The sequence below is a fragment of the Hyla sarda genome, chromosome 7 (assembly GCF_029499605.1).
Source record: "Hyla sarda isolate aHylSar1 chromosome 7, aHylSar1.hap1, whole genome shotgun sequence".
NCBI classification, from domain to species: Eukaryota; Metazoa; Chordata; class Amphibia; order Anura; family Hylidae; genus Hyla; species Hyla sarda.
In genome coordinates, this window is record NC_079195.1 from 87664431 (window position 1) to 87691823 (window position 27393).

The 27393-nt window shown below is 46.3% G+C and overlaps 1 protein-coding gene across 1 annotated transcript; it reads right to left on the minus strand.

Annotated features, from left to right (window-relative positions):
• Positions 1-218: 218 nt before the first annotated feature.
• Positions 219-10173, minus strand: CISD1 (CDGSH iron sulfur domain 1). The gene is made up of 3 exons (XM_056530007.1): positions 10011-10173; positions 1744-1946; positions 219-614 (listed from the first exon to the last, which is right to left on the minus strand). The coding sequence occupies exons 1-3, from the start codon at positions 10033-10035 to the stop codon at positions 525-527; spliced, it is 318 nt and encodes a 105-aa protein (XP_056385982.1). The 5' UTR covers positions 10036-10173; the 3' UTR covers positions 219-524.
• Between the last annotated feature and the right edge of the window lie 17220 nt (positions 10174-27393).

Sequence of the window (27393 nt, forward strand, 5' to 3'; positions counted from 1 at the left end):
GGGAAGTATGAAAATCAATACTCCGCCAGAAAACTGTCTAATGTCACCTAAATGTAGTTACTCTAAGTCAATGAAGGGCCTATTAAAGGAATTTGAAACATAATATTTGCCAACCCAGACAGTAATCTGTAGCCAGCATGTTGCCCCGTAAGTACAGAGCAGGGTACTGGCTTTGTGATTATGTCAGCTCCAAGCCACAACCCTAAACAGCACTCACATCAGATTTCATACATAATTTAATGTCCATGTATTGGTTTTACATTCCAATGTCAGCATTTCACAATGGAAAAAAAAGCAAGTGTCCACCCGAGGAATGAACACAGCTCGTACAGTGGTTACAGACAAGTACAGAACAAGTTCCTATTTCCCTGCCAGACAAGACCTTCCACCACTGCAGGGGTTAACACTTAAGGCAGATGACACATACGGCCGGCGGGATTTTCTGGAAGGAGAAACTTCTTGGTTAGAGAGAAATTATATTTACTGTTGTTTCATTGTACATTATTAAAGCTGCAGCCCATGGTTTAGGATTCTTTTTTCTTGATTATTAAAGGTCCAACGTTGTCTCCAGTTTCCTCATTGTGTTTAGTGTGCGCTCCATCACAAAATGGGAACTGAAAGGTAAGAAATGAAGGAATGAAGCTACAAAGTAGGAAACTATAAAAAGTTACATGTAAGACTTCTATTTTAATTAAAAAGAGCCAAACAGCATATTACAAACACATTTAAAGGGGTACTCCGGTGCTCCAGCATTCTGAACATTTTGTTTAGAACACTCAGAGCCGTAGGCTGTGATAGTGACGTCACGCCATGTCCCCCCTAGTCATGTCTATAGGAGGGGACTTGTCGGCCACCATGCCCCCTCCCATAGACATGTATGGAGGGGGCGTGGCCGTGATGTCACAACCACTGCCGAAGGGACCCAGCGATTGTTTAGAATGCCGGGTGCTGCAGGAGATCGCAGGGGTCCCAGCTATCAGACATCTTATAAGATAGAAGTCTAGCAGCGAGTAACCCTTTAAAATTGTTCCCCATTTCGAAGGGCTGGGGCATACTAGGGCATCCCCACTTCTAGATGGGCTGCCGGGCCCCAGAAGTGCATGATGCATGAATACAAGCCCCAGCTCTTCACTAGCAGTGCAAGTAACAGTCTGATCACCCCAAAACCTTAGTGATCGCTCTGTGTCATTTAATTCCTGTTGTAGGTGCACAAACCTACATATACTCCTTTCAAACGCCACAACTTTTTTTTTTTTCTGCTTTCAGAGTGCCAACATATTCTGCATCACTATACAAAAATGGTCACCATCCTGATCGAGCTCGCACTCTCCTAGCCCAATCTCAGGCATTACATCATATTTTCAACACCAACATAACAGAGTTGAAGCTGTTTTATGTGTTATGGGCTAAAATTCCTCTAAGCCGACATACAGGACTAATCGACTATTATCGGAAATGATTAAATGCAGTTATTGCTGCACAAGGGGGGTCATACAAGATAGTAAAGGTTCACATACTTTTCCAGCTTTAGATATATGATATAAAATTATTTCCCTCAATGATTAAATGGCCAAGTCTAATATTTTTGACTCATTTGTCTGATTTGATACTGTATCTACTCTTAGCGAGATTTGCGAGAAAATGTGATATAGCTCTAAGTAAAATTGATACAAAAATATAAAATTTAATGGTTCCTAACCCCCCCGTTCAATAAAACAAGTGGATACACTTCTTGTTGGTTACCTTTTTGGACCTCCAGCAGCGGCAGTACACCGCTTTATCTCCCAGGTCCTCCATATCGAAGGCATGTACAACCTTAGGATTGTCTTTCTGTATATCCTGGTTAACCTTGGCTTTGCAGCATTTGTCTTTACAATAGAGGGTTCTGTAAGTCAGGTATCCAACGGCTACAGCGCCGACAGCCAAAGCGGCAGCGCAACCCCATTCTGCCAAAAAGAAAAGAGAAAATACATATATTCTGCATGGAAAGTTTGGAGGGAAAATGGATTAGAACATGTCATATCTAGTATTGGGCCCTGCACTAGGCATGACACAGCATCATTTTTTGGAGTGAGCCTTTATAAAGGGATGTGTTACACACTAAAACATTTATAGAGATAGAAATGCTCTACAGCAAGCCACGTTGACATAGAAGTGAATAGAGTCTGGGTCAGTCTATTGTGTGTAAGCGAAATGGAGACCAGTGCAGAGGTCATTGTGCAAGAGGGTGGTGGGAGGCTTAGCTATAACCATCACCTATTGTGAATGACCTGATCTTATATCTTTTAGTGTCACCTTTCACTGTACTCCTGTCTGTAAGGAGGACACAACCCTAAGGTATATCTGCATGTGAAAAATCTGCAGTGTACAGTGGTCCCTCAACATACGATAGTAATCCGTTCCAAACGGACCATCGTTTGTTGAAACCATCGCATGTTGAGAGATCTGTGCAATGTAAAGTATAGGACAGTTGTCTACAACCTGCGGACCTCCAGATGTTGCAAAACTACAACACCCAGCATGCCCGGACAGCCATCGGCTGTCCGGGCATGCTGGGAGTTGTAGTTTTGCAACATCTGGAGGTCTGCAGGTTGTAGACCACTGTTAGGCTGAGTTCACACCATGTTTTGTTAAATACGGTTCCCGTATATGGCTGGGAGGAGGGGGGGTGGGGCTTATTCGCGGCGCCCGCACTCAGCCGTATTCGGGAACCGTATTTAATGTATGTCTATGAGCCGACTGGAGTGAACCGCAGCCTCCGGTCGACTTTGTTTTCGGCCGTATGCGGTTTCCCTACCGCAGGCAAAAACGTGGTCGACCGCGTTTTTTGCCTACGGTCGGGAAACCGCATACGGCCGAAAACGAAGGCGGTTCACTCCGGTCGGCTCATAGACATACATTAAATACGGTTCCCGAATACGGCTGAGTGCGGGCGCCGCGATTAAGCACCGCCCCCCCTCCTCCCAGCCGTATACAGGAACCGTATTTAACAAAACGTGGTGTGAACCCAGCCTTAGAGGAAGCTGTACTCACCTGTCCCCGCCGCTCCGGACCGTCACCGCTGCCCGGGATGTCGCCGTCCATCGATGTCGCCTCGTCCCCGGGGTGTCCCCGATGCTCCAGCAAGGCCTCTGCTTCCCCGGCATCCTCGCTCTCCGTCGCAGCCATCACGTCGTTCCTATTGGATGACGGGACGGCGTGCGCAGCGACGTGATGACGACCGCCGACGATGCAGGGGATCCCGAAGAGGACGCGCCGGAGCCCCGAGGACAGGTGAGTGATCGTCAGCGGACCACACGAGGCACCGTAAACGGCTATCCGGTGGCAGCTGAAGCAGTCTGTGCTGCCGGATAGCCGTTTATGCGATGGCTCCAACATATAAAAGCATCGTATGTTGATGCTGCCTTCAACATGCGATGGCCTCTGAGAGGCCATCGCATGTTGAAATTATCATATGTCAGGGCCATCGTAGGTCGAGGGGGTCACTGTATTACAAAAGGAGCATAGTGGATGAGATTTTAATAACTCTAGTCCATATGCTGCAGAAATAATCTTAATGGATCCATGGGGGAATGGACCAGCAGTGTGGCTAATAGAGCAGGTCATCAGCAGCCTATCCACAGACTCAGATTTACAATACCTAGATTAATATATCATTTACATCTCCTCCACTGAGGTCCGCAAAGATAAAAATTCCCCAAGAAATCCTATTTGGAACAGATATGTAGCTGTGGATTTTCCGTACACAAATTTTTATTTCACAGGAACGTACCCTGACGCTTAGCTTTGGTAACAATGTACTACTCTCAACATGAAACAAGCCCAATTCTGAATGTAGCTTTGTATTTAAACAACATGTGAAAACTGAAATTCAGTATATTAATCCAATAGCTACAAAGCTGCTTAACATCTCACATGGATTTAAACGGATACTGAAGTTTCCCTGTAAAACCTGGTTTGCACAAAGCAGCATTTCTCAGCGCGTAAGCATGAGACAGCACTTTGTATCGATATGGCCGAGTGCTCCGAAATTCTTCTCACATTCTACTGTGGGATATATAGTATATTACAGTAATAGGGTGTAATGATTTATTCACAAAAAAAATAAAAAACAGTAATCCCTGTTCCCACAATGGACCCCACAGATCACAGATTTAAAGGGGTACTCCACTGGCCAGCATTTGGAAGTAAATGTCCTGAATGCTGTTTTTTTGCGCTGCAGGGGTCAGCCACGGTGGCAGACCCCCGCAGCGCAAAAACAACGTTCGGAACATTTACTTCTGAACGCTGGCCAATGAAGTACCACTTTAAGATCACCGAGTCCAAGCAGTCACACCCTCACACGTTTTTATATATGCACATGGTGCAGAAACCACTCTATTCAGATGAATGAACCAGTCACAGATACTCCTGAAATTAATCTGCCACATCTGACTATAAATCTTCTGGAGTTTACAGTCATGGCCATAAATGTTGGCACCCCTGAAATTTTTCTACAAAATGAAGTATTTCTCACAGAAAAGGATTGCAGTAACACATGTTTTGCTATATACGTTTATTCCCTTTGTGTGTATTGGAACTAAACCAAAAAAAGGGAGGAAAAAAGCAAATTGGACATAATGTCACATCAAACTCCAAAAATGGGCTGGACAAAATTATTGGTACCCTTAACTTAATATTTGGTTGCACACCCTTTGGAAAACATAACTGAAAGCGACTCATTTCTGGCCACTTCAGAACTCTCCAGTGCTTTGTCGCCATCCATTTCTGGGTGCTTTTTGACATATGTTTAGGGTCATTGTCCTGCTGGAAGACCCAAGATCTCGGACGCAAATCCAGCTTTCTGACACTGGGCTGTACAGTGCGACCCAAAATCAGTTAGTAATCCTCAGATTTCATGATGCCTTGCACACATTCACGGCACCCAGTGCAAGAGGCAGCAAAAAAATATAAATAATTAAAAAAAATTAAAAATAAAAAAAACAATTGAACCTCCACCATATTTCACTGTAGGTACTGTGTTCTTTTCTTTGTAGGCCTCATTCCGTTTTGAGTAAACAGTAGAATGATGTGCTTTACCAAAAAGCTTTATCTTGGTCTCATCTGTCCACAAGACATTTTCCCAGAAGGATTTTGGCTTACTCAGGTTCCTTTTGGCAAAATGTATTTTTTTTTATTTTTTGTGTCAGCAGTGGAGTCCTCCTAGGTCTCCTTCCATAGAGTTTCATTTTATTTAATGTTGACGGATAGTTTGCGCTGACACTGATGCTCCCGAGCTTGCAGGACAGCTTGAATATCTTTGTAACTTGTTTGGGGCTGTTTATCCACCATCCGGACTTTCCCGCATTGACACCTTTCATCAATTTTTCTCATCTGTCCACGCCCAGGGAGATTAGCTACAGTGCCATGGGTTGCAAACTTCTTGATAATGTTGCGCACTGTGGACAGTGGAGATGGACTTGTAACCTTGAGATTGTTGATATTTTTTTCCACAATTTTGGTTCTCAAGTCCTCAGACAGTTCTCTTCTCCTCTTTCTGTTGTCCATGCTTAGTGTTGCACCCACAGACACACAATGCAAAGACTAAGTGAACTTCTCTCCTTTTTATCTGCTTTTGGGTGTGATTTTTTTGTATTGCCCACACCTGTTACTTTCCCCAGGTGAGTGTAAAGGAGCATCACATGCTTCAAAATCTTGTTTTTCCTCAATTTTGAAAGGGTGCCAATAATTTTGTCCAGCCCATTTTTGGAGTTTGGTGTGACATTATGTACAATTGGCTTTTTTACACACAAAGGGAATAAACATGTGTTACTGCAATCCTTTTCTGTAAGAAATACTTCATTTTCTAGAAAAATTTCAGGGGTGCCAACATTTACGGCCATGACTGTATAGAACGGAGGGTGATCTTTGCAGCTCCCTCCTGTGGCTGTTATGACCATCTGTTGTTCTGGAGAACCCATCAAGTATTACAAACAACTCCCTGAATTGATTGACACCTGTGTAATAAATAATTCACCAGTGGTGGCGCTGCAGGGAAGCTGAACTCTTACTAGCAAGTTTCTTAACAGATTACAGCTTATCCCTGGGGGTCACAGCAAAGGGACACAGAGTGATCAGCATATTGACAAGGAACCCTTCTCACAAGTATGAAATGTCCAGAAGCGCCTTACTCTTCTGGTTTGCAGTAAATCTTAGCTCATACTTGACAACCTTTCATCATGAGATCAATGGCCTCCAGCATCCTAAAGATCACACCCAACCCAGAAGGTAGATTACAGGTAAACAGTAATGGCGAGGGTGGAAGGAACGTGACTTTACACCTAGTTCTTATTAGCTTCTGTACTGTGGGAGTAGCATAGCAAAGTAACAAATCCCAAATGTTGCAGGGTTTCCTGTAGTGAATCGGATGCCCATAACCAGAGGATACTGAATACATTAGCAGTTTTTTTTTTACCTAAAACTGAAAAAAAAATAAAATAAAATACACATAACTGGGCAATAACCAATACAGCCACCATTACAGTAGTGCGGGGGAGACTGATGACAATGGTACTTACCAGTCCCTGCTCTCACAGAGATCTTCAGTCAGCATCTTCCTACTAATGCCTTCTCTTCTGTGCTGAGGAGGAAGCATTACTAGGAAGATGCCAGCTGGATGTGCATGGGGAGCTCCTGTGCACAAAGCAGGTCATTGGCATATCCCCCCCCCCCAAAAAAAAAAAAATGAGATTGCGGCGAAATAGAGGCAAGGATTGGGGATAGGTAAGCATCACTGTCACCCACACTACAAGCCGGGTTAGTGCAGGTGATACCAGTGACAGATTCCCATTAAGTGGAGTGGGAGTGCTTTCAAAATCTAAACACAACCGAAACATATTCACCTGCCCTAAACGCTCAGCCCCCCGCCAATCGCTCCCATCCCTGGCGGCTGTTTTTCTGATGGCTCACAGTCCTCAGTGCTCCCCTCTTACCGTGACCAGCCTCAGCTAATGACTGGACAAGTGGGAATTTTCTGAAGGAAGGAAACATTATCAGGACTAGGACCTGCTGGAACAGCATCCGTGGGGAATTGGGAAGGAGAGTATGGTTCGTTTTTTAATTAAGCACCCCTGCTCCAGTGTAAAACCATTTTATACCCAAATACCCCTTTAGGCTAGAATTCCACTGAATTTTTTCATGCAAAAACGCCCATTTTGCCGCACAGCATTTTTTCTGTGAAAAAAAAAAAAACATGCCACGGCCAAAATCCTTCTGGGAAAATGTCTTGTGGACAGATGAGACCAAGATAGAGCTTATTGGTAAAGCACATCATTCTACTGTTTACCGAATCCGGAATGAGGCCTACAAAGAAAAGAACACAGTACATACAGTGAAATATGGTGGAGGTTCAATTATATTTTGGGGATGTTTTGCTGCGTCTGGCACTGGGCGCCTTGAATGTGTGCAAGGCATCATGAAATCTGAGGATTACCAACGGATTTTGGGTCACACTGAACAGCTCAGTGTCAGAAAGCTGGGTTTGCGTCCGAGATCTTGGGTCTTCCAGCAGGACAATGACCCCAAAGATACGTCAAAAAGCACCCAGAAATGGATGTCAACAAAGCACTGGAGAGTTCTGAAGTGGCCAGAAATGAGTCCAGATCTAAATCCCATTGAACACCTGTGGAGAGATCCTAAAATTTCTGTAGGGAAAAGGCGCCCTTCCAATAAGAGAGACCTGGAGCAGTTTGCAAAGGAAGAGTGGTCCAACATTCCGGCTGAGAGGTGTAAGAAGCTTATTGATGGTTATAGGAAGAGACTGATTTCAGTTATTTTTTCCAAAGTGTGTGCAACCAAATATTAAGTTAAGGGTGCCAATAATTTTGTCCAGACCATTTTTGGAGTTTGGTGTGACATTATGTCTAGTTTGCACCCCCCCCCCCCCCCCTTTTTTGGTTTAGTTCCAATACACACAAAGGGAATAAACATGTGTATAGCAAAACGTGTGTTACTGCAATCCTTTTCTGTGAGAAATACTATATTTTCTACAAAAATTCAGGGGTGCCAACATTTACGGCCATGACTGTATGTGGCACAGCCGTATGCCAGTAAACCGTGCATGTCTGTATGGTGTTTTCATGATGTATACCAGTGTTCCCCAACCCCCAGGCCGTGGACCGGTACCGGTCTGTGGATCAAACGGTCCCGGGCCACTCGAGGAACTATTAATAATTTCACTGTTGGGGGCGAGCCCGCCCATTGTGTGACAATAGCGAATGAAAATTCGCTATTGTTACACTGATCCTCCTCCTGGCCAATCGATACCATGTCAGATACCTGCAGTGCTACTCTCCTGTTCGCCCGATCGCATCATTGCATCCTATGGAGGGGCATGTGACACACACACACACATCACTCCTCCAGTGTAACGCTGCGGAGGAAGCAGAGTGACGTGTATGTCACATGCTCCTCCATAAGACACCATGAGGAGGACAGGAGAAAGGGGCAGTGGAGCGGCAGCACCCGAGGACAACCGCAGGTGGTGAGCCGTTTACAAAGAGGGGGGCGGGGGCCTGCTGTCTATAAACTGTGGACCTCCAGATGCTGCAAAACTACTACTCCCAGCATGCTGGGAGTTGTAGTTTTGCAACAGCTGGAGGTCCACAGTTTGGAGACCACTGATCTAGCAGCAGAGTGAGTGCTGTCTATAAGGGGGGCCTGCTGTCTATATAAGTGGGGGGGACTGCTATTTATAAAAAAAAAAACAAGCGGGCCACGGAAAAATTATTAAAAGTTTACCGGTCCGCGGCAATAAAAAGGTTGGGGAGCACTGATGTATACTATCCAATGAACAGTAACTGCCCACTGAACTACATGCAGGAGGTCCTGTTTTGATATTTAGAGGATCTTTCTTACACCTCCCAATCCGGAGCAAAATGAATTAAGAAAATTGATCCCTAGAAAATTAACATAATGCAACTCAACAGAGACCATCATAATTGTGTATGAAGTATGAATGACAGCGATACATTATTCATCTCATTGGCACAAGGGAATCTTAAGAAGGCTCCAAGGCTTCACTGCAGTCCTGGGCCAACATTGGATTCATAGATTCTGCCCAAGTGCAATGCCAAGGCCTGATCGGGATTAATACAAGGGTTGGCATCTATGAACTGTACCATAGATGCCAACTTGGAAAAGAAACGGCCACTTAGACCAGCAATGTACAATAGATCTCGAAACGGTGGACCTGCAGCTGTTGCAAAACTATGACTCCCAGCATGCTGGGAGTCGTAGTTTTGCAACAGCTGCAGACCCCCAATTTGGAGACCACTACAATGTACGGCAGGATAATTCATATGCATTGTTTAAAGGACTAGTGTCTGACCCTTGGACCTTTTCTGATCTTGCTGCTCCCCCTTTACCATTTATTTATCATCTAGAGCAGTGGTCTCCAACCTGCGGACCTCCAGATGTTGCAAAACTACAACTCCCAGCATGCCCGGACAGCCAACGGCTGTCCGGGCATGCTGGGAGTTGTAGTTTTGCAACATCTGGAGGTCCGCAGGTTGAAGACCACTGAGAGTGACAGCATATTCTAGCCATGTGCCATCACTTTATAACACTGGAGTTCCCCTTTAAAAGTTTGTTGGCACACATTATGACAGTGAATGCTTATATGTATAGTGCAGCCCCTCCAAAATACCACCGCCTTATGCAGACGCCCTTAGAACCAAAACCTGTGTGGCAGCTTTTCAGTCCACAATACATAATGCATTTTCTTTAAGACCACTCCTTGAAAGACAACTTTTAAATGCAATTGTTGGCGGTCTTCTACTATGGAAGGCTTCTGCAAATGTAGACTAAAAGTACCAAACCCTGACAGGGGTCGCCCTTGCTGGGTCGTGCAGTACACGAGGGGGACACACCATATCACTCGTAGATTAATACTATGTAAAAGTCCTAAACATTGCAGCAACCAGCAGTGCAGTGCCCCGGACCTAACAGCAGGGGCCGCGCTGGCCTCTTACCTCGCACCCCTTGATTAGAGCCCATATCTCCGGCCGCTCTGCACTGGAAAAGTCTCAAGGACACAGGAGTCTGGTCACTACCTTACAGGCGGAGAAAAGAGGTATCGTTTATTGCTAGAAGGAGAACACAAGAGCGAAGACAAGAGGCTCCTACATCGCGTCAATATGTCCGCGCAATCGACCTCCTCTACAGAGTTATAAAGCGTTTTGCGGGCTACACCAAAATGGCGCCCAGAGTATCGTTCTACGTTCTCTAGAACGGCGGGCAGAGGGAATGCTGGGTACGCAGGGTGCGCGCTCTTGTGGCGATGGCTGTAAAAACTTAGGGATTATTATTTTTTCCCGTGAGAAGGCAATTAAAGTGATTGAGGGTTAAGAACCCAGCATACGCTTATACACATGTTCTGCCATTAACACATGTTCTGTCATTTATGGGTTGTATTATAATATATATATATATATATATATATATATATATATATACACACACACATGTTCTGCCATAAACACATGTTCTGTCATTTATGGGTTGTATCATATATATATATATATATATATATATATATATATATGTTATATTATATTATTATTATTGTACACATTCAAAAAGTCTTAAAAAATGTCAGTTTCAACACTGGCCACTCTTAGGTTTGCTAAGAAAAAAGGCCAAAGTAGAAAAGGATGCCCTAAACATCAACCCTAACTGTGAACAAATACTAACCTAACACTATGCCCTAAACCTAACCCACCCCTAAAGTGTAACTCCGGTCCTTAATCCTAATGCTATACACTGCTGCCCCTAATTGCATTTGGCCCTAGGTGGGCAAGAGCAGAACTGTCAGGAGAAGCATGGTGAGCAGAATGGCCTTCGATTGATTCTGGCTGCGATGATATCAGTTTTTGCCGAACAAAGCGGGGAGGGGCGTGTGTGCTCTCAGTTGCGCAGTAGTAAAAGGGACCGTTTTTATGATTGGACCGTTTATGTGACACATCAGGGTGCCTGCATCAAAGGCATACCTGGTACCCCTTGCCGTATTGGCACCCCCCTCCCCTGGCACATGTGTATCGATGCATACCCCCCCCCCCATCCTTACAGTTAAATTAAGTGACTCCCAATTCCTATCTTTTCTGATCGGCGTTGTCCTCTTTCCTTTTCTTCTCCATCCGTCTCAGATCACCATGTCGACTACTTCCAGCCAAGACTTTATCTCTTCAGCATCGGCAGGACAAACATGTTAGACTCCACATTTTTCCTGTGCCCTTCCCACCATTTCTAAATCTCCCAATCTATAGGCCCCACACTGTAATAATGCCCCCTTGATGTCCTGCACAATAAAAGTGCTTAGGTTAGTAGGTCACCCATTAAGTATGTATATCCCCCTTGTAGGCAGGTAGGTATGTTCCCCAGCAATGAGCTCCCTTATTAAAAGGGTACTCCAGTTGAAAACGAACTGGAGACACAAATTTAAACAGATTTGTAAACGACTTCTGTTTAAAAATCTTAATCCTTCCAGTAATTATCAGCTGCTGTATGCTACAGAGGATGTTGTATTTCTTTCTAGAGTACTTTTCAGTGCTCTCTGCTGACACCTCTGTCCGTATCAGGAACTGTCCCGAGCAGGATAGGTTTGCTATGGGGATTTTCTCCTGTTCTGGACAGTTCCTGAAATGGACAGATGTGTCAGCAGAGAGCACTGTGGTCAGACTGGAAAAACTACAGTAAGAAATACAACTTCATGTGGAATATACAGCAGCTGATAAGTACTAGAAGGATTAAGATTTTTTTTTTTTAATAGAAGTAATTTAAAATCTATTTAAATTTGTGGCACCAGTTCATTAAAAAAATATATATTTTCCACTGGAGTACCCCTTTAAGTATTCCCCTTATAGGCAGGTAGGTAAATACTTCCCTAGATAGATCAGCCCCCTTCCCCCAAGTAAGTAAATATGTTTGCAGGTAGGTTGCCAAATAGCTAAGAAGGTAGGTAGCTATATAGGTAGGTAGCCAGGTAGGTTAATAATTAGAATAAGTAGATATGTAGATAAATAAGTAGTTAGGTAGCTAGTATACAGCTAGGTAGCTAGCTATGTAGTTAGGTTGGTAGCTAGGTAGTAAGCTAGGTAGGTAGGAAGCCAGGTGGATTGGTATGTAGCTATGTAGGTACGTAGCTTTGTAGATAGGTTGGTAGGAAAATAAGTAGGTAGGTAGGTAGCTAGGTACATAAGTAGATAGGTTAGTAAATACGTAGGTAGCTAGATGAGCATGTGGGTTGGTAGGTAGCTATTTAGATAGCCATGTAGGTAGCTGAGTGGCTAGGTAAATAAGTAGGTATATATAGTTAGGTAGCTAGGTAAGTAGATATGTAGATAAGTAGGTAGGTAGCTTTGTACATAAGGAGGTAGATAGGTAAATATGTAGGTAGCTATGTAGGAAGATAACCAGGTAGCTAGGTAAGAGGCTATGTAGATAGCTAGGTACATACATAGGTAGGTAGGCAGCCAGCCAGGTAGGTAATTGTGTCGGTAGTTAGCCAGGTAGGAAATTATGTTGGAAAGTAGCCAGGTAAGTATTTATGTTGGTAGGTAGCCAGGTAGATAGTTACGTTGGTAGGTAGCCAGGTAAAAAATTAGGTTTGTAGGTATCTAGGTAAGAAATTACATTGATGGGAAATGATGGTAGTCTGGATTAGTCTGGAAATAATGATAAAAATCTCTCTTTAACCTCTTCAGGACATAGGGCGTATGGATACGCCCTGAATCCCGAGTCCTTAAGGACCGAGGGCGTATCCATACGCCCGTGGGAATTCCGGCCCCCACCGCTAGCCGGTTGGGGACCGGAGCCGGATGCCTGCTGAAATCGTTCAGCAGGCATCCCGGCATATCGCCCAGGGGGGTCATTATGCCCCCCCATGTCGGCGATCGCCGCAGATCGCTGGACAATTCAGTCCAGCGATCTGCGGCGATTCCGGGTCAATCGGGTCTCCAGTGACCCGGTGACCCGGAATTACTGGCTGTTCGGGGCTGTCTCTGACGGCCCCGAACAGCCAGAGCCTGCAGGGGTGAGGTGGCACTGGTGCCACCTCACGATCGCCCTGATTCGTCGGCCGGATTACCGGCCGACCAATCAGGGCGCCTGCTGCGGGTGTCACTCCCGCACCCGCTCCGCCCCTCTTCCGGAGGACGTGAGCGGGTGCGGGACGTGCACCCCGGGTGCTGGGGACCCCGATCCCCGGCGCCCCTGTTGGGATCGGGGCCCCAGGAGCAGCTGCGGCGGCGGGACTGACCTGCAGCGTCTGGATCGTTGGAGGTGAGTGACAGCCTCCTGCTGTTGCTTAGCAACAGCTCCCAGCATGCAAAAAGGGCATGCTGGGAGCTGTAGTTATGCAACAGCAGGAGGCAGACCACCACAACTCCCAGCATTCCCTTATGGGCATGCTGGGACTTATGGTTTTGCAACAGCTGGAGGCACATTCTTTCTATGGAAAAGTGTACCTTCAGCTGTTGTCTAACTACAACTCCCAGCTTGCACAAACAGCTAAAGTGCATGCTGGGAGTTGTAGTGGTGCATCTGCTGGTTGCATAACTACAACTCCCAGCATGCCCGTTGGCTGTCGGTGACTGCTGAGAGTTGTAGTTTTGCAACAGCTGAAGGCACACTGGTTGTGAAACTCTGAGTTTTTTTTTACCTAACTCAGTGTTTCACGACCGGTGTGCCTCCAGCTGTTGCAAACTACAACTCTCAGCAGTCACCGTACACCATGCACCGTACATGCTGGGAGTTGTAGTTTTGCATCAGCTGGAGGCACACTGGTTGTGAAACACTGAGTTAGGTCACAAACTACAAACTCCGTGATACATAACCAGTGTGCCTACAGTTGTTGCAAAACTGCAACTCTCAGCAGTCACCGACAGCCAACGGGCATGCTGGGAGTTGTAGTTATGCAACAGCTGGATGTCCCCCCCCCCCAATGTGAACGTACAGGGTACACTCACATGGGCGGAGGATTACAGTAAGTATCTGGCTGCAAATTTGAGCTGCCGCAAACTTTCTGCTGCAGCTCAAATTGCCAGCGAGAAACTACTGTGAACCCCCGCCCGTGCGACTGTACCCTAAAAACACTACACTACACTAACAAAAAATAAAATAAAAAGTAAAAAAACACTACATATACACATACCCCTACACAGCCCCCCTCCCCAATAAAAATGAAAAACGTCTGGTACGCCACTGTTTCCAGAACGGAGCCTCCAGCTGTTGCAAAACAACTCCCAGTATTGTCGGACAGCCGTTGACTGTCCAGGCATGCTGGGAGTTTTGCAACAGCTGGAGGCACCCTGTTTGGGAATCACTGGCGTAGAATACCCCTATGTCCACCCCTATGCAATCCCTAATTTAGGCCTCAAATGCGCATGGCGCTCTCACTTTGGAGCCCTGTCGTATTTCAAGGCAACAGTTTAGGGCCACATATGGGGTATCGCCGTACTCGGGAGAAATTGTGTTACAAATTTTGGGGGGTATTTTCTGCTTTTACCCTTTTTAAAAATGTAAAATTTTTGGGAAAACAAGCATTTTAGGTACGTTCCCCGAGGGGTTTAGTTTCCCGAATGGTATGCAATGTGGGTATTTTTTGCTATCCTGGCACCATAGGGGCTTCCTAAATGCGGCATGCCCCCAGAGCAAAATTTGCGTTCAAAAAGCCAAATGTGACTCCTTCTCTTCTGAGACCTGTAGTGCGCCAGCAGAGCACTTTTCACCCCCATATGGGGTGTTTTCTGAATCGGGAGAAATTGGGCTTCAAATTTTTAGGGGTATTTTCTGCTATTACCCTTTTTAAAAATAAATTTTTTTTGGGAAAACAAGCATTTTAGGTAAAAATTTTTTTTTTTTTTACATTTGCAAAAGTCGTGAAACACCTGTGGGGTATTAAGGTTCACTTTATCCCATGTTACATTCCCCGAGGGGTCTAGTTTCCAAAATGGTATGCCATGTGTTTTTTTTTTGCTGTTCTGGCACCATAAGGACTTCCTAAAGGTAACATGCCCCCCAAAAACCATTTCAGAAAAACGTACTCTCCAAAATCCCCTTGTCGCTCCTTCCCTTCTGAGCCCTCTACTGCGCCCGCCGAACACTTTACATAGACATATGAGGTATGTGCTTACTCGAGAGAAATTGGGCTACAAATACAAGTAAAAATTTTGTCCTTTTACCCCTTGTAAAAATTCAAAAATTGGGTCTACAAGAACATGTGAGTGTAAAAAATGAAGATTGTGAATTTTCTCCTTCACTTTGCTGCTATTCGTGTGAAACACCTAAAGGGTTAAAACGCTGACTGAATGTCATTTTGAATACTTTGGGGGGTGTAGTTTTTATAATGGGGTCACTTATGGGGTATTTCTAATATGAAGACCCTTCAAATCCACTTCAAACCTGAACTGGTCTCTGAAAAATACTGAGTTTGAAAATTTTGTGAAAAATCGGAAAATTGCTGCTGACCGTTGAAGCCCTCTGGTGTCTTCCAAAAGTAAAAACACGTCAATTTTATGATGCAAACATAAAGTAGACATATTGTATATGTGAACCAAAAAAAAATGTATTCGTAATATCCATTTTCCTTACAAGCAGAAAGCTTCAAAGTTCGAAAAATGCTAAATTTTCAAATTTTTCATCAAATTTACGGATTTTTCACCAAGAAAGGATGCAAGTATCGACAAAAATTTACCACTATGTTAAAGTAGAATATGTCACGAAAAAACAATCTCGGAATCAGAATGATAACTAAAAGCATTCCAGAGTTATTAATGTTTAAAGTGACAGTGGTCAGATGTGCAAACAACGCTCCGGTCCTTAAGGCCAAAATGGGCTCCGTCCTGAAGAGGTTAAGACTACTAACACTCTTAAACAACTGAATATCGCTGCCACCATCAAGACAATTCAACCCCTTAAGAACATCTGTTTTTTTTTCATTTTTGCACTTTCGTTTTTTTTCACCTCACCTTCTAAAAATCATAACGCTTTCAATTTTCCACCTACAGACCCATATGAGAATGATATTTTGCACCACCAATTTTTATTTGTATAGCAACCAATCAGATTGCTTCTCTTATTTTTGAAAAGGCCTCTAAAAATGAAAGATGTAATCTGATTGGTTGCTATGGGCAATTGGTCAACTTTTTGCCTCTGGACAGGTTTGGATAAATCTCCCCCATTATCTTTATTCTGTAGGTCCATACAATTACAATCATACCCAAATAATATAGGTTTGTTTTAATTCTTTTAAAAAGTTATAACTTTTTGAACGCAAATTAACACGTGCCCGCCCATCTTCTAAATATGCATAAATCTTTACTCTCACATTAATGTGAGAGCCTGCGCCCACATGAATGCTCTGCTAGAATAGCAGAAGCACTACATTCCTTGACCTGCATAGAGCCCACACTAATGCTGCCTGAAGAACGCTTCAGGGGATGTCATTACTACAGACAACTTTAGGTACTACATGAGGAAGTTTCTGAAGACAGGAACCCCTGTGGATGTGGATCCACTGGACCTGTGTGGCAGATGACTCAGACCGTACCAGGGAGCGGAGTCTAAGGTGCTGCTGGTTTTCACCAGAGTCTGCCGCAACACGGGATGAACTTGCTGCTGCAGGCGGCACCAGGTCAGTACCCCTGGCATGGCTCGACCACACAGCCGGCTGAGGAGATGCGAGACACAGGAGGGATAAGGCAACTCGTACTCTGGATAGCAGAAGGTCAGGGCAGGTGGCACAGTAGTGTAGTCAATGCGAAGCAGGAGTTCAGTAGGCAGGTGGCAGAGGGGCAAGGTCAAGTCACAAGAGCAAGAGATCTGATACACCGAAAGGCAATACAGAGGAACACTTTCTCAAAGGCACAAGGCAGCAAAGATCCGGCAAGGAACTGAGGAGGGTGGAGGAATTTATAAATGAGCCACAGGTGGATTACACTAATGAGAAAACTGGCCCTTTAAATCTTAAAGCTCCGGTGCACGTGCGCGCGCCCTAGGGGACGGGGACACGCGCGCCAGAGCAGAGAGGCAGAGGCAGGGGAAACACCCGGAGAGTGACGGACTGGGGCTAGCATGCGGGCGCGTTGTCACGCCGAGCGCTCCGGGTCCCTGCTCCCTCCCGGAGTGCTCGCGGCGCTTGTCTGCCCGCAGCGCCCCGGTTAGACCCGCTGACAGGGAGCGCTGCTCTACTATCATCGGTGGGGATGCGATCCGCGTGGCGGGACGCGCCCGCTCGCGGGTCGCATCCCAGTCCCCTCACCTGCCCCGTTCCCCTGCTGTCATTTCCCAGCGCACGCGATCCCGCTCTCTAGGGCGCGCGCGCCGGCTCTCTGAAATTTAAAGGGCCAGTGCACCACTAATTGGCGCCTGGCCCAATCAGTGCTAATCACTCCCAAACATATAAAAACCCACTTCCCCTTCCTGTCCTTGCCGGATCTTGTTGCCTAGTGCCAGTGAAAGCGTTCCCGTGTGTCCATTGCCTGTGTATCCAGACCCTTGCCGTTGCCCTTGACTACGAACCGATGCCGCCTGCCCTGACCTTCTGCTACGTCTGACCTTGCCTTTTGCCTAGTCCTTGTGTACCGCGCCTGACTCAGCAGTCAGTGAGGTTGAGTCACTATTGGGTGGAATGACCTGGGGGTTACCTGCCGCAGCAAGTCCATCCCGCCTTGCGCGGGCTCTGGTGAAAACCAGTAACCCCTTAGATTCCATTCCCCTGGTACGGCCCACGCCATCACCTCACTGACATAGAGGATCCACTACCTGTGTTATCCCTGCATACCACTCCAAATCCTGACAGTAGATCCGGCCATGGATCCCGTTGAGGTCCCGCTGCCCAGTGTTGCTGACCTAACCTCCGTGGTCACCCAGCAATCTCAGCAGATCCCGCTACAAGGACAACAGCTGACTCAGTTGACTGCTATGCTACAACAGTTTCTGCCTCAACAACAGCAACCATCTCCTCTGCCAGCTCCTGCATCACCTCCGCAGCGAGTGGCCGCTCCCAGACTCCGCCTGTCCCTACCTGCCAAGTTTGATGGGGACTCTAAACTGTGCCGTGGTTTCCTGTCCCAGTGTTCCCTACACCTGGAGATGATGTCAGATCAATTTCCTACAGAACGGTCTAAGGTGGCGTTTGTGGTCAGCCTGCAGTCTGGAAAGGCTTTGTCCTGGGCCACACCGCTTTGGGACCGCAACGATTCTGCCACTGCTACTATGCAGTCCTTCTTTTTAGAAGTACGCAGTGTCTTTGAGGAGCCAGCCCGGGCTTCCTCAGCCGAGACTGCCCTATTGAATCTTGTCCAAGGGAGTTCTGCAGTGGCCGAATACGCCATACAGTTCTGCACCCTCGCCTCTGAGCTATCCTGGAATAATGAGGCCCTCTGTGTGACCTTTAAGAAAGGCTTATCCAGTCACATCAAAGATGTTCTGGCCGCACGAGAAATTCCTGCTACCCTGTCTGAACTCATCCATTTGGCCACCCGCATCGACATGCGTTTCACTGAAAGACGCCAGGAGCTTTGTCAGGAAGCGGTTTCCTCCCCTGGCACCTCTCTTCCAGCATCCTTTACAATCTGTTCCTGTGCCTTCCGCCGAGGAGGCTATGCAAGTGGATCGGTCTCGCCTGACCCAACAAGAGAGGACTCGCCGTAGGAACGATAACCTGTGCCTGTACTGTGCTAGTACCTAACATTTCCTAAAGGACTGTCCTATTCGTCCTCCGCGTCAGGGAAACGCTCGCACCTAGTTAACGTAGGAGAGTCGTTGCTAGGTGTGAATTCTTCCTCTCCACGACCTGTGCGGATTGCTATACCCGTTAATACTAATACTTCCTTCTCCGCTGTGGCCTTCTTGGATTCTGGTTCAGCAGGAAGTTTCATTGAAGTCTCCCTAATCAACAGATTCAATATTCCTGTTAACCGTCTTGTCAAACCTCTCTTCATTTCATCCGTCAATGGAGAGAGGCTGGTCTGCACCGTGCGTTGCCGCACTCAACCGCTGCTCATGAGTGTTGGAGTTCACCATCATGAACATATTGAAGTTTTTGTGCTGCCCAACTGTACTTCTGAAATTTTTCTGGGCTTGCCCTGGCTCCAACGTCACTCGCCTAGCCTCGACTGGGCCACCGGGGACATTAAGAGTTGGGGATCGTCTTGCCACAAGCGATGTCTCCACCCAGTTCCTTCCTGCCAAGTCTCCATTGCTACTCCACTGCCAGATCTTCCTAAGGCCTATCTGGACTTTTCTGACATCTTTTGTAAAAAGCAAGCAGAGGTCTTACCTCCACATAGACCCTACGACTGCCCTATCGACTTGCTCCCTGGTACCACACCGCCCCGTGGTAGGATTTACCCACTTTCTGCCCTGGAAACACACGCCATGACATTCAGGAAAACCTCAAAAGAGGGTTTATCCGGAAATCTTCTCCAGCCGGAGCAGGATTCTTCTTCGTGGCCAAGAAGGACGGCTCTCTACGCCCTTGTATTGACTACCGAGGTCTGAATAAGATCACAGTGAAAAACCGCTATCCTCTACCACTCATCTCTGAACTATTTGATCGATTGCGTGGAGCTAAGATCTTCACCAAACTTGATCTAAGGGGCGCCTATAATCTCATCCGTATTCGTGAAGGTGATGAATGGAAAACCGCCTTCAATACCAGAGATGGTCACTTTGAATATCTTGTCATGCCCTTTGGTCTATGCAACGCCCCAGCAGTCTTCCAGAACTTTGTCAACAAGATTTTCTGGGACATGCTGTATTCCTGTGTGGTGGTCTATCTTGATGACATTCTCATTTTTTCTTCCAACCTAGAGGAACATCGCCTCCATGTCCGTCAAGTGCTTCAGCGCCTACGCAAAAATCATCTTTATGCCAAGATCGAGAAATGTCTTTTTGAACGCAGCAGTCTCCCCTTCTTGGGATACATAGTCTCCGGTCAAGGTCTTCAAATGGACCTTGATAAACTATCTGCAGTGATAGATTGGCCACGTCCCACTGGTTTGCGAGCCATCCAACACTTTCTCGGATTTGCAAATTATTATCGCCAATTCATTCCCCATTTCTCCACCATTGTTGTGCCTATTGTGGCCTTGAGCAAGAAAAATGCTAATCCGAAATCCTGGCCACCGCAGGCGGAGGAGCCCTTTAAACACCTCAAAGCCGGCTTCACTTCTGTTCCAGTCCTGTCCAGGCCAGATCCTCTGAAGCTCTTCTTCCTTGAGGTTGACGCCTCCTCAGTTGGTGAGCTGTCCTTCTTCAAAAAAACGCTAAAGGAAAAAATATCACTTGCGGATTTTTCTCCAAGACTTTCTCTCCTCCTGAAAAGAACTATTCCATTGGAGACCGGGAACTATTGGCCATTAAGTTGGCACTTGAGGAGTGGAGACATCTTCTAGAAGGATCCTTGCATCCCATCACCATCTACACTGACCACAAAAATTTGTTCTACCTTCAATCCGCCCAGCGGTTAAATCCTCGCCAGGCTAGATGGTCATTGTTCTTTGCCCGTTTCAATTTTCAAATTAATTTTCGTCCTGCGGACAAAAATGTCAGGGCTGATGCTCTATCACGTACCCCCGATGCCTCGGAATCAGAAGTTCTTCCTCAACACATCATACCTCCTGAGTGTCTGGTCGTCTCCGCCCCAGCTTCTTTGGTGCCAATTACTCCCGGAAAAACTTATGTTCCTCCACGTCTTCGCCTCCAGACTCTCAAATGGGGTCATTCCTCCCACCTGGCGGGTCATGCTGGAATCAAAAAGTCCATACAGCTAATTGCCAGACACTATTGGTGGTCTTCCTTGGAGAAAGATGTGACCGATTTCGTATGGGCCTGTACAGTGTGTGCACATGACAAGACTCCACGCCAGAAGCTGGCTGGTCTTCTCCTTCCTCTGCCTGTGCCTGAACAGCCATGGTCTCATATAGCGATGAAATTTATAACTGACCTACCTTCATCTCATGGCAACACTGTCGTTTGGGTGGTCGCTGATCGCTTTTCCAAAATGGCTCATTTTGTCCCGCTTTCGGGTCTACCTTCTGCGCCACAATTGGCGAAACAATTTTTTCTACAAATTTTTCGTCTCCACGGGATTCTCACGCATATTGTCTCTGATAGGTGTTCAATTTGTTTCAAAATTTTGGAGAGCACTCTGCAGTCAATTAAAGATCAAATTGAATTTCTCTTCCTCATATCACCCCCAATCCAATGGACAAGTGGAAAGAGTAAACCAGATTCTTGGCGACTACTTGCGGCACTTTGTCTCCTCCCGTCAAGATGATTGGGTCGACTTTCTGCCCTGGGCTGAATTCTCGTACAACTTCAAGAATTCTGAGTCCTCCTCCAGATCTCCATTCTTTGTGGTGTACGGCCATCACCCGCTTCCCCCCCTCCCCATTCCCACTTCATCTGGAGTCCCTGCCGTGGATGATTTGACACAAGATTTCTCCTCCATCTGGAAGGAGACTCAAAAGTCTCTCTTACTGGCCTCATCTCACATGAAGAAACATGCGGATAAAAAGAGAAGAATTCCTCCTGTTTTTGCCCCCGGTGACAAAGTATGGCTCTCAGCCAAATACATCCGTTTCCGTGTCACTAGCTACAAGCTTGGTCCTCGGTACCTCGGGCCTTTTAAAATCAAGAATCAAATCAATGCTGTCTCCTATAAGCTTCATCTTCCCCCTTCTCTTCGTATTCCTAACTCTTTCCATGTTTCTCTTCTCAAACCTCTCGTACTTAACCGCTTTTCTTCCAAGGTCACTGTTCCTGCTCCTATCTCTGGCTCCTCTGATGTCTTCTCTGTCAAGGAAATACTCGTCTCCAAGGTCGTCCGAGGTAAAAAAAAATTTTGGGTGGATTGGGAGAATTGTGGCCCTGAAGAAAGATCATGGGAACCCGAGGCCAATATTTTAGACAAGGAACTCATCTACAGATTCCTCGGTTCCAAAAAGAGGGGGAGACCCAAAGGGGGGGGGTACTGTCACGCCGAGTGCTCCGGGTCCCTTCTCCCTCCCGGAGTGCTCACGCCCGCGGGTCGCATCCCAGTCCTCTCACCTGCCCCGTTCCCCTGCTGTCATTTCCCGGAACGCGCAACTCCGCTCTCTAGGGCGCGTGTGCGCCGGCTCTCTGAAATTTAAAGGGCCAGTGCACCACTAATTGGTGCCTGGCCCAATCAGTGCTAATCACTCCCAAACATATAAAAAAAAACCTTCCCCTTCCTGTCCTTGCCGGATCTTGTTGCCTAGTGCCAGTGAAAGCGTTCCCGTGTGTCCATTGCCTGTTTATCCAGACCCTTGCCATTGCCCTTTACTACGAACCGTTGCCGCCTGCCCTGACCTTCTGCTACGTCTGACCTTGCCTTTTGCCTAGTCCTTGTGTACCGCGCCTGACTCAGCAGTCAGTGAGGTTGAGTCGCTATTGGGTGGAACGACCTGGGGGTTACCTGCCGCAGCAAGTCCATCCCGCCTTGCGGCGGGCTCTGGTGAAAACCAGTAACCCCTTAGATTCCGTTCCCCTGGTACGGCCCACGCCATCACCTCACTGACATAGAGGATCCACTACCTGTGTCATCCCTGCATACCACTCCGGATCCTGACACGTGTCCTGCGATGCGAGTCCCAGCCCCGTCGGCAGCAGAAGGTAAAGGGACCATGCGCTCACGGCCAGCGTGTGTGGCCGGAGCACATAAAATGTAACAGTACCCCCCCTTTGGTCTCTCCCTCCTTTTACGAGAGAGAAAACTCCTGAGACGGTCACGGTCCAGGGTATTCTCCTCAGGCTCCCAAGATCTCTCCTCAGGACCGTAACCCTCCCAGTCAACCAAAAAAAATTGTTTACCTCTCACAGTTTTTGCAGCAAGAATCTGTTTAACTTTGTAGACATCAGATGAGCCAACATCAGATGAGCCAACCGATTCTTCTGAGAGAACCAGTTTATGACAAGAGGCTTGAGGAGAGAGACATGGAAGGAATTGGGAATACGTAATTTAGCAGGTAGACAGAGTTTGTAGGCGACAGGATTGATCTTTTGTAGAATCTGGAAAGGACCAAGGTAGCGGGACCGAGTTTGTAACAGGGGATCTTGAAGCGGATGTACTTGGATGAAAGCCACACCATGTCACCAGGAGAGAAGGACGGAGGAGGTCTGCTACCTTTATCCGCTTGCGGCTTCATGCGCGAAGAAGCCTGGGACAACGACTGTCGGGTCTGTTGCCAGATGGTGGAGAAGTCACGGACCAGCTCATCAACAGCAGGCACACCGGAGGAGACTAGGAGAGGAAGTGGAAAAAGGAGATGGAGTCCGTAGACAACAAAAAAGGGGGACAACCTTGTGGGACGACCCAATCATCTTGGTGAGCTGAAAAAAAATGCTGAAGATAAGTCTCAAGGATTTGATTAACCCTCTCTACCTGACCATTGGACTGAGGGTGGTAGGCCGAGGAGAAGTCCAGATTGATGTCCATACGGTTACAAAAGCCTTGCCAGAACTTAGAGACAAACTGCACACTTCGATCGAAAAACGATATGCTGAGGAAGACCATGTAAACAAAAGACATGCAGCAAGAAGTACTTCACCAGCTGCGGGGCAGAAGGAAGACCTGGTAGAGGAATGAAATGAGCAATCTTGGAAAACTGATCTACATCGACCCAGATGAGAGTGTTATTATGAGAAGGTGGCAAATCGGTGTTGAAATCCATGGCAATATGGGTAAAGGCTGTAAGAGTCCTGCAGGTCTTTGTCGAGGAGTTTTGTCACGGGTACATGTTACACAGGACCGAACAAAATCAGAAGCATCACGTTCAAGATGGGGCCACCAGTAGTGCCGGGAAATAAGAAGTAGAGTCTTTCGTATTCCTGGATGTCCTGCTGTCAAGGAAGAATGACTCCATTTCAGGACCTTGTGTCTCAATCTGGTGGGCACAAAGGATTTTCCCGGAGGAACTTGCTGAATCCCGGCAGGAGCGGCAGGAATCAAACAGTCAGGAGGAATAATATGCCTAGGCGTGGAGTCCAAACCAATGAAGTCAGAGGACCTGGAGAGAGCATCAGCCCTTATGTTCTTGTCTGCTGGACGTAAGTGAATGAAAAAGTTGAACCTAGAAAAGAACAGTGACCATCTTGTCCGGCGGGGGTTCAAACGCTGAGCAGACTGAAGATATAGAAGATTCTTATGATCGGAGTAGATGCTGACCGGATGAGAAGAACCTTCCAATAAATGTCGCCATTCCTCCAAAGCTAGCTTGATACCAAGGAGTTCACGATCTCCAATGGAGTAATTCCTCTCAGCAGGAGAGAATGTCTTGGAGAAGAACCCACAAGTTACACTCTTGCCCTTGGCGTTTTTCTGAGTGAGAACGGCACTCGCTCCAATAGATGAGGCATCAACCTCCAAAGCAAAGGGCCTCTCAGGATCAGGTCTTGTAAGCACGGGAGCAGAGGCAAAAGCAGACTTTAAACGGGAGAAGGCCTCTTGAGGCCAAGATTTTGGATTAGATGCCTTTTTAGTGAGAGCCACAATAGGAGCAACCAAGCATGAAATATGTGGGATAAACTGACGATAATTGTTAGCGAATCCCAGAAAGCGTTGAATCGCACAAAGGCCTGAGAGACGAGGCCAGTCCAATACTGCAGACAACTTATCTGGATCCATCTGCAGGCCCTGATTAGAGACAATGTAGCCAAGAAACTGAAGACTAGATTTCTTGAACAGGCATTTCTCCAGTTTGGTGTAGAGATGATTCAGAAGAACCAGACGAACATGAGTACGATGCTCCTCTAGGTTGGAAGAGAAGATCAGGATGTCATCTAGGTATACAACAACACAGGTGCAGAGAAGATCACGGAAGATATCATTGACAATCTCTTGAAAAATGGCTGGAGCATTGCAGAGACCAAAAAGCATTACCAGATACTCAAAATGTCCGTCACGAGTATTGAAGGCCGTTTTCCATTCATCTCCCTTGCGGATATGAATGAGGTTATACGCACCGCGTAAATCCAACTTGGAGAAGACCTTGGCACCACGTAGATGTCAAAAAGTTCTGAGATAAGAGGTAGAGGGTAACGGTTCTTGACCGTGATTTTGTTAAGTCCCCTGTAGTCAATGCATGGACCGAATGAGCCATCCTTCTTCCCTACAAAGAAGAAACCTGCTCCAGCAGGAGAAGAGGACTTATGGATAAATCCCTTTTGGAGATTCTCCTGTTATATACTCAGCCATGGCTATGGTCTCAGGAACTGATAGAGGGTATATCCTCCCACGTGGAGGAGTGGTACCAGGTAGAAGATCAATAGGACAGTCATAAGGATGATGTGGAGGCAGAGATTCAGCCTGTTTCTTTCAGAAAATGTCAGAGAAATCTTGTTAAGGTGGCGGCAGGCCAGGTAAAGGAGGAAGACGAGAAACAACTTTACGCAGAACAGGTCGGAGGCAAACATTTTTACAGGATTGTCCCCTGCAAATTATTTCTCCAGTTCTCCAATCCAGTTGCGGGGAATGGCGTTGCAGCCAAGGAAGGCCAAGAAGAATCTCAGAAGTACAGTGTGGCAGAACATAGAATTCAATCTTTTCTTTATGCGATACTCCCACTTGCATGACGAGAGATTCACTACGGAAGTGAACCTTACAGTCCAGATTTTGTCCATTAACCCCTTAACTACCAAGGACGTATATTTACGTCCTTGGCCGACTCCCGCGATATAACAAGTATCTGATGCCGGGACCCGGGGCCAATAGCGCGCGGCAGCGATCGTGGTGCCGCGTGCTATTAACCCTTTAGATGCGGCGTTCAAAGTTTAACGCCGTGTCTAAAACGAAAGAGAAAGCTGCCCGGCTGCTCAGCGGGGCTGATCGGGACTACCGCAGTGAAAATGCGGTGTCCCGATCAGCTGGGACACGAGTGGAGGTCCTCTTACCTGCCTCCGGCGTGTCCCCTCGGCGATTGATTGCTCCAAGCCTGAGATTCAGGCTTGAGCAATCAACCGCCGATAATGCTGATCATTGCAAACCTATGGCTTTGCAGTGAACAGTCCTGGCAATCAGTGTGTGCAGTGTTAAAGGTCCCTATGGGAGCTATAACACTGCAAAAAAAAAAAGTGTAAAAAAAAAAGTTAATAAATGTGATTTAACCCTTTCCTTAATAAAAGTTCAAATCACCCCCCTTTTCCCATAAAAAAACACCATGTAAATAAAAATAAATATAAACATATGTGGTATCGACGCGTGTGTAAATGTCCGAACTATAAAAATATATCATTAATTAAACTGCACGGTCAATGGCGTATGCGCAAACAAATTCCAAAGTCCAAAATAACTTATTTTTGGTCATTTTTTATATCATGAAAAAATGAATAAAAAGCGATCAAAAAGTCCGATCAATACAAAAATGTTACCTCTAAAAACTTCATATCACGGCACAAAAAATGAGCCCTCATACCGCCCCATATGAGGAAAAATAAAAAAAGTTATAGGGGTCAGAAGATGACAATTTTAAACATATAAATGTTTCTGCATGTAGTTATGATTTTTTACAGAAGTACAACAAAATCAAACCTATATAAGTAGGGTATCATTTTAATCGTATGGACCTACAGAACAAAGATAACGTGTCATTTTTACCGAAAAATGTACTGCGTAAAAACGGAAGCCCCCGTTACAAAATGGCGTTTTTTCTTCAATTTCATTGCACAATGATTTTTTTCCGTTTCGCCGTAGATTTTTGGGTAAACTGACTGATGTCACTGCAAAGTAGAATTGGTGGCGCAAAAATAAGCCATTAAATGGATTTTTAGGTGCAAAGATTTTTAAAAGGTGAGGAGGAAAAAACGAAAGTGCAAAAACGGAAAAAGCCGTGGTCCTTAAGGGGTTAACAGAGGAGATGAACAAGGGCTTGGCAAGGAGGATCACGTGCTGCAAGGGCATCTTTAATCCTGCTTGACAGTCCTTTTTTGAATGTGGCACACAAGACCTCATCATTACAGGCAAGTGCAGAGGCTAGAATGTGGAATTGAACTGCGTAGTCACCAACGGTAGAATTCCCTTGACAGAGGTTCAGCAATGCCGTCTCAGCTGAAGAGGCACGTGCGGGTTCCTCAAAGGCACTGCTAAATTCTGCCAAGAATGCCGACAAATTGGAGGATACTGGATCACCATGGTCCCAAAGGGATGTAGCCCAAGCCAGGGCTTTTCCGGACAGTAGACTTATGACAAAGGCCACCTTACTACGTTCCGTCGGAAACAGTTCAGACATGAGCTCCAAGTGCATGGAGCACTGTGTAACAAAGCCTCTGCACGACTTGGAATCCCCATCATATTTGGAAGGCAAAGGCAGGTGCAGCTGGGAACCAGAAGACACT

Coding starts and splice junctions, on each gene's coding strand:
- CISD1 (XM_056530007.1), bottom strand. CDS start 10,035: ATGGGCTCTAATCAAGGGGTGCGAG. Junction 1,947..10,010: donor CTCTAATCAAGGGGTGCGAG/GTAAGAGGCCAG, acceptor TCTTTTTGGCAG/AATGGGGTTGCGCTGCCGCT. Junction 615..1,743: donor GCTGCTGGAGGTCCAAAAAG/GTAACCAACAAG, acceptor CTTACCTTTCAG/TTCCCATTTTGTGATGGAGC.